The sequence below is a fragment of the Piliocolobus tephrosceles genome, chromosome 2, assembly GCF_002776525.5.
Source record: "Piliocolobus tephrosceles isolate RC106 chromosome 2, ASM277652v3, whole genome shotgun sequence".
In the NCBI taxonomy this organism is placed as follows: domain Eukaryota; kingdom Metazoa; phylum Chordata; class Mammalia; order Primates; family Cercopithecidae; genus Piliocolobus; species Piliocolobus tephrosceles.
In genome coordinates this window covers 84,771,026-84,778,579 of record NC_045435.1, presented here as the reverse complement: position 1 = coordinate 84,778,579, position 7,554 = coordinate 84,771,026, and the positions used below count along the sequence as shown (strand labels likewise).

Below are 7,554 nucleotides of genomic sequence, written 5' to 3'. Positions count from 1 at the left end.
CAAGACACCCCCATTTTCACTCAGGTCAGTTTGCCAGGTCAGATATCTAAAGAGTAAGACATTTCATTGGATTAATAAACAAAGAGGGCTTAATATTATATGAGCAACACTTCAGGAAGTGGTTTTCAAACACTGGGTTTTCAATCAGAAACTTGACAGAAGGTGTGCCTAGGGAATTCTTGACAGTAAACGTGGAATTGTCTCTCAATTAATACACACAGAAGACCAGAACATTCCTGTAATGCAGAAAACTACAATGAAAGGGAATCTTCTGTGGATAAATCAGCTCATACCTAGAATCAGAATGGCCAGAGGGTAAATCAAAGGTGGATTGGTCACAGCTTTGACCTATAGGTCACAGCCCAGATTACTGGGCCCTACTTCTGATTCAGTGAATCAGGATCCCAGGATGTGTGTTTCTAACAAGACTCCTGGCGATGCTGTGGCTGCTGCTCTGGGGCCTCCCACCCTAAGAACCACTGGGGCGGAGCCTAGATATATCAGGATGAAGGTGGCTGTGAGTGACAGCACAACCAAAGAAACAGTGGTTTCAATAAATGAGATTTTTTTCTCTTTCCCATGTAAGTCCAGTATAGATGATCCAGACCTGATATGGCACTCCACAGGGTGAGGAATCCTGGACCCTCTAATGTGTTACTCTGCTAAGTTTTGCCTCCATTTCCGAGGTCATTATTGATTCAAAAATGATTGTTTCAAACTCAATAATTACATTCACAATCCAGCCAGCAACAAGGAAGGAAGAACAAAAGCAAAGTGCACTCCTTATCCCTGACATTGCACGTGCCACTTTGCCCACAGCTCAGAAGAACATAAAAAAAGATCTGAACAAAGGAGAGACATAGTATATTTATTGATAGAATTTCTTAACATTGTAATATTGTCACTTGTCTCCACAGTAATCTATGAAACTCACATTCTAATACAATAAAATTAAGGTCAATTCTAATCAAAATCTCATCATGACTTACAGGAACTTGACAAACTAATGCAAAAAAAAAAAAGTATTGCAGAATTAATTTCCACAGTTCATTAAATCAATTTTGAAAACAGAATAAAAAAGTGTTCACCACTTTGGGAGGCCAAGACGGGTGGATCACGGGGTCAGGAGATCGAGACCATCCTGGCTAACACGGTGAAACCTCGTCTCTACTAAAAAATACAAAAAACTAGCCGGATGAGGTGGCAGCACCTGTAGTCCCAGCTACTCGGGAGGCTGAGGCAGGAGAATGGCGGGAACCCGGGGGGTGGAGCTTGCAGTGAGCTGCTGAGATCCGGCCACTGCACTCCAGCCCGGGCGACAGAGCGAGACTCTGTCTCAAAAAAAAAAAAAAAAAAAAACACACACACACAAGCCAGGCACAGTGACTGATGCCTGTAATCCCAGCACTTTGGGAAGCAAAGGTCGGTGAATCACTAGAGGTCAGGAGTTTGAGACCATCAGCCTGACCAACATGGCGAAAATCCATCTCAACTAAAAATACAACAAACTAGCTGGGTGTGGTGGCGGGTGCCTGTAATCCCAGCTACTCAGGAGGCTGAGGCAGGAGGATCACTGGAGCTCAGGAGGCAGAAGTTGCAGTGAGCCAAGATCACACCACTGCACTCCAGCCTGGGTGACAGAGCAAGACTCTGTCTCAAACAGACGCGCGCACACACACACACACACACACCCCACTAACAGCTATCATTAGTATTCTTAGACCCATAAGAGATAACAACAAATCAATAAAACAAGCATAGTGTGCTATAAAAAAAGAATATTCAGAGGATGGGAATGACTCTTTAAAAGATATCAAAAACTACCAGAAAGTAGATCAAAAAGTTTAAGATGGCAAACGTAAATGGACAAGCCTCTTAAAGCCCAGTCCAGAACTTGCATACTGTCATTCTACATTTTTCTATTGATGAAAGCAGGTCATATAGTCAAACTCAAGGCCAGGGAGACATATTCCATCACCTTACAGGGAGAAACTGACACAAAAAGATGGAATATAGTGTAGAAAATATTAGAAACTTCGAGGATCAATCTATGATTTGACTAATAGGATTTCTAAACATAGAAAACTAAAAAAATTGAGGGGTAGAAATTATCAAAAAAAAAAAAAAAAAGCAAATACAACAAAGTTTCCCAGTAAATGACATGAATTTTTAATTTACAAGGCCAAACCAGTGCCCAACACAATGAATGGTTAGAAAAACCAAAACACATCTCTAGGTATATCATCTTGTAGTTTCAGAACATCAGGGAAAAAGGAGATCCTAAAAGCTTCCAGAAAGAAAAAAAAAAATATAGGTCACATTCCAGAGTGATAAAAGACATTGTATTAGTCAATTCTTGCACTGCTATAAAGAAACACCTTTAAAAATAAAAGGAAAAATAAAGAAATAACTGAGACTGGGCAATTTATAAAGAAAAGAGATCTAATTGTCTCACAGTTCTGCAGGCTGTCCAGGAAGCATAGTGACTTCTGAGGAGGCACTGGGAAACTTACAAACATTGCAGACAGGGAAGGGGAAGCAGGCACATCTTACATAAGCAGGAGGAAGAGACAGAGAGTTAGAGGTGCCACACTTAAACAACCAGATCTCACAACAGCTCACTCACTCACTACTGCCATGACAACACCAAAGGGGAGGGTGTTATACCTTGAGAAACCGCCCCCATGATCCAATTACCTCCCACCAGGCCCCCCTCCAACATTGGGGATTACAATTCAACACGAGATTTGGGCAAAGGCACAGATCCAAACCGCTAACAGACAGTGTAACAAATTCCTCAGTATCCCGAGAGACAAATAATTTTCAAGCCTGGCAACATGGTGAAACTCCATCTCTACAAAAAAATTAGCCAGGCACAGTGGCACGTGCCTGTAGTCCCAGTTACTCCAGAGGCCAAGGTGGGGAAATTGGCTGAGTTCACTGAGCCTGGGAGGTCGCAACCAGTGAGCTGTGATTGTGCACCTACACTCCAGCCTGGGTAGCAGAGAGAGATCCTCCCTCAGAAAAGCTAAAGAAAAGAAAAAAAAAGGAACAAAAAATAATTTTCTGTCTAAAATGTCATACCCTCTTTTCCCTAGATGCTTGCACAATTGCATATGTTCTAATTCCTATTATGAATTCCTTATCCCATAGCATCCAGAGTGGTTCTGCATCCCCAGTAAAACTGTGCCTGCAACATGTGGGATCCGTAAGTGGGAGAGTCCTCACAGGGAAGAGGGGAGAGAAATTCCTAGGATTCTGGGGAGAGGGTACCCCAGAAGAATGACCAGGCAGCAGGCTTGAAGAGCAGCTACCCAGATTACAGAGTGGTGCAGGGATCCATGAAAAAAGCAGAGTTGATGGATTATCCGAGTTTTGATGAAAAGTTGGGGATAAATTAGTACAAACCATGGCAATCAAGAGCTCCAGGAAAAACAGACAGGAAATGCATGAAAGGCTATGTCATAGCAATATGCCATGTTGCTAAGTCATGGACAGGATACATAATCACAATGATGGAAGTACTGAATACTTACTGAACAAAAAACTGTGATGCTATAATCATATTGAGAGGAGAGAAGAAGGATGGGAACAGGTAAATCTTCGCTTCATGAAAAGTAGTCAAGAGGTAATATCTACAAGAGAAAATAAAGATTTTCAATATAGCATGTTATTGAGGTAAATCATAGGAGAAATATACAGAAGAGTTAAAAATAGTTGTCTCAGCAATGGGAGATTCTTTTGGGAGAGAATAAGGCAGGAAATGCATACTGTCCTTTTTTATTAATTATATTTTTTATAATTAATTTATAATTGTTTATAATTTTTATAAATGCTAGATTATAATTATTCATAATTTTTATAATTAATTTATAATTGTACATTTTTTTAAACAAGGTACATGAAGTTCTTTTTTGTTGTTTTGGTTTTGGTTTTTAACTTTTATTTTAGGGTCGGGGTACATGTGCAGGTTTGTTATATAGATAAACTCGTGTCACAGGGGTTTGTTGTACAGATTATTTCATCACCAGGTACTAAACCTAGTACTCAATAGTTACTTTTCTGCTCCTCTCCCTCCTCCCACCCTCCACCCTCAAGTGGTCCCCAGTGTCTGTTGTTTCCCTTTGTGTCCATGAGTTCTCATTATTTAGCTCCCACTTCTAAGTGAGAATATGTGGTACTTGGTTTTCTGTTCCTGCATTGGTTTATTAAGCCACTATGCGTTCTGGACAGCCTGCAGAACCGTAAGACAACTGAACCTCTTTTCTTTATAAATTACCCAATCTCAGGTATTTTTTTCTTTTTTTTTTTTAAAGGTATTTCTTTATAGCAGTGCAAGAACCGACCAATACAATGTCTTCTATCACTCGGATTCCTTTGTTTGTGGGATGTGATCTACTCTTTTTTTTTTTTCTGGAAACTTTTAGGATGTTCTTTTTCCCTGATGTTCTAAAGCTACAAGATGACTTCCAATACCATGTTGAATAGGAGTGGTAAGGGAGGCCATCCTGTCTTGTGCCAGTTTTTAAGGGAAATGCTTTCAGCTTTTGTCTGTTCAGTATGATGTTGGCTGTGGGTTTGTCATACATGGCTTTTACTATTTTGAGGCATGTCCCTTTAGTACCTAGTTTATTGAGAGTTTGTAACATGAAGAGATGTTGAATTTCATCAAAAGCTTTTCCTGCATCTATTAAGATAATCATGTGGTTTTCATCTGTAATTCTGTTTATGTGAATAATTACATTTTATTGATTTGCATATGTTGAACCAACCTTGCATTCCAGGGATGAAGCCTACTTGATCATGGTGGATTAGCTTTTTGATGGACTGCTGGATTTGGTTTTCAAGTACTTTGTTGAGGATTTTTGCATCACTGTTTGTCAAGGATATTGACCTAAAGTTTTGGTGTTGCCAGGTTTTGGTATCAGGATGATGCTGGCCTCATAGAACGAGCTGGGAAGGGGTCTTTCCTCCTCCATTTTTCGGAATAGTTTCAGTAGGAATGGCACCAGCTCTTCTTTGTTCATCTGATAGAATTCAGCTGTAGATCCTTCTTGTCCTGTGCTTTATTTGGTTGGTAAGCTATTTACTACTAATTCAATTTCAGAGCTCATTATTAGTTTGTTCAGGGAATCAATTTCTTCCTGCTTCAGTCTTGGGAGGGTGTATGTGTCCAGGAATTTATTCATCTCTTCTAGGTTTTCTAGCTTATGTGCATAGAGATGTTCATAGTCTCTGATGGTTATTTTTATTTATTTGGGGTCAGCGGTATATAACATCCCCTTTGTCATTTCTAATTGTAAATTTCTTATAAAAAATCTACATTAAATGTTAAAACACTTTAATGTAAAAGGTAGACCAGAGTCTAATAGAAAAATCTATGACGCTGGATGGAAAAGCACTTTATTAGAAAACTACAAAAGCAGAATTGTAAAGGGGCAATGGATTCAAGCATATCAAAAATTAAAGATAACTGTGGAAGGAAAGGCAACCATGAAAAAAGTTAACAGGCAGATGACAATCTGAGAAATGATACTTCCACAATTTTCCTCAACAGAGAGTTGCCCAAGGAAGTCAACAGGAGAGCCAGGTATTTGCTCTTTATCCATCAATTTTGAGCCTGGAAAAGGCACCCTGGCCCCTGGTCATAGTTGCCTTTGTGACATCATGGCCATCTCTTTCTCCACCTATCCTGCCCCTGCCAAGGTCAGGGAACAACAACCAGAGGGAGATGATCACCTGAACCACTGCTCCAAACCATGGGCAGTAAATGCTGTGTAAGACTCAGGCACACACACTCCCCCACAGGTGGGGAGTTGTCCCATGGCCCAGGAAAGCACCAGGCCACTTCTTAGGACCCAGGCAAAGGGGGAACTGGACCTGTGGGGACTTTGCAGTCAGGCTGGTCCTCACCCATGCTCCCCCACACCCACATTCTGATTGCAGAAAGGTGGTCCAGATGAAGATGCAGTAGAAAGACAGAGGCAGCGGAAGGTAGGTGGGGCCCAGGAGGGTGAGAGAATTGCAGATCATTGACTCTTTGACCCCAGAGTTCTTAGAATGGAGCTCCATCTCTGGTCCCACAGGGATTGGCTCAGCATTGCCCTCTTATCCCCTCAAGCCCTCCCTCTCCTGGGTGAACTGAGTAAGGTATGAAGATAGACGGTAAAAGGGGAGGAAGCTTCATGTGCACAGCCATGATAGATGGGGCTCAGCACAAGAAGTGGAAAGGCCCAGGAGAATGAGGAGAGACTGAGACATGGTAGTGGAAGTCCACAAAAGTGAGGTGAGGGGAGACCCCGAAGGGCTGCAAGACATTAGGAGGCAGCATCGTAGCTGGGGTTTGGACCAAGACACAGGCCATAAATGCAGAGGTTCATGGATTCTTATAAGAATCCTTCAGTTCCTCACACCCTGGTCTTCCAGTCAGGTCTTCTGGACCAGAAAGTGTCTCCCCTAGTCCCATGAACCCAAGAAGTCCACAGATCAAGCATATCCCAATTTCATAGATGAGGGCACTGGGACTCTGAGGGTGTCCAGAGCCATGGACAGGACAAAAGTAAAGGACAAACCCTACCCAGGTCTCCTGGGTCCTCAAAACCGGCAGGGAGAGGGCTGATTCTTTAGAGAACCACCTGTGCTTGATGGTGATAAATTCACTGGGAGTCCTCTGCTTTGCTTGGCCAGTTGCTTCTTGCACAACTGCATCACAGAAAAAGGGTGAAGGCGGCTGGGAAGATCCAGGCCTGGTGGCGTGGGGTCCTGGTGCGCAGGACCCTGCTGGTCGCTGCCCTCAGGGCCTGGATGATTCAGTGCTGGTGGAGGACGCTGGTGCAGAGACGGATCCATCAACGGCAGCAGGCCCTGTTGAGGGTCTATGTCATCCAGGAGCAGGCAGTGGTCAAGCTCCAGTCCTGCATCCGCATGTGGCAGTGCCGGCAATGTTACCGCCAAATGTGCAATTCTCTCCGCTTGTTCCAGGTCCCAGAGAGCAGCCTTGCCTTCCAGACTGATAGCTTTTTACAGGTCCAATATGCAATCCCTTCAAAGCAGCCAGAGTTCCACATTGAAATCCTATCAATCTGAAAGGCCTGGGGCATGAACAGGCTCCACTGCCCCAAATAAATATCTGACCAGGTTGTGTGAGTCTCAGTGATTCCCCTTACCACAGGGACCCCTGGGATTCATGTCCCACTCTTTCTCTCCTTCTCTACCTGAGGAAAGACTTCAGTGCAAGTACTTCCTCTTTCCCCTCTCCTGGCCCCAGCAGGGCCTATGGCCCCTGTGAGGACTGATGGTGGCCATATGCTGCTGCCTTTACATGCAAATTAGAAATTGCACCCCAAGGCTGTCCTCGTGTTCAGAGCCAGATGTCCCACTCCACAGCCCTGGCATCATTCCTGTCTCCTGAGCTTGGAATCACAAGGGTATGGGCTTCACCTTCCTAAAGAATCTGGGCACCCTCTTGGAAGACAGTTGTGTCTGAGGCCATGCTCTTTCATTCAACCATCAGAAGCCAACTGGGCCTTGCACAGGTTGGGTTTCTATTTGCCA

At 43.2% G+C, this 7,554-nt stretch overlaps 1 protein-coding gene across 2 annotated transcripts; it reads left to right on the top strand.

The window, feature by feature from the left end:
- Positions 1-3,162: 3,162 nt before the first annotated feature.
- IQCF3 (IQ motif containing F3) lies at positions 3,163-7,139 on the top strand. Of its 2 annotated transcripts, none has more exons than XM_023195575.3 (7): positions 3,163-3,595; positions 4,428-4,493; positions 4,916-5,077; positions 5,558-5,590; positions 5,707-5,777; positions 5,947-5,994; positions 6,688-7,139. In XM_023195575.3, the coding sequence occupies exons 5-7, from the start codon at positions 5,760-5,762 to the stop codon at positions 7,084-7,086; spliced, it is 465 nt and encodes a 154-aa protein (XP_023051343.1). In that variant the 5' UTR covers positions 3,163-3,595; positions 4,428-4,493; positions 4,916-5,077; positions 5,558-5,590; positions 5,707-5,759; the 3' UTR covers positions 7,087-7,139. The 2 variants fall into 2 exon arrangements, with proteins under 2 accessions (XP_023051343.1, XP_023051342.1); XM_023195574.3 differs by having other exon boundaries at positions 3,163-3,628.
- Positions 7,140-7,554: the final 415 nt, after the last annotated feature.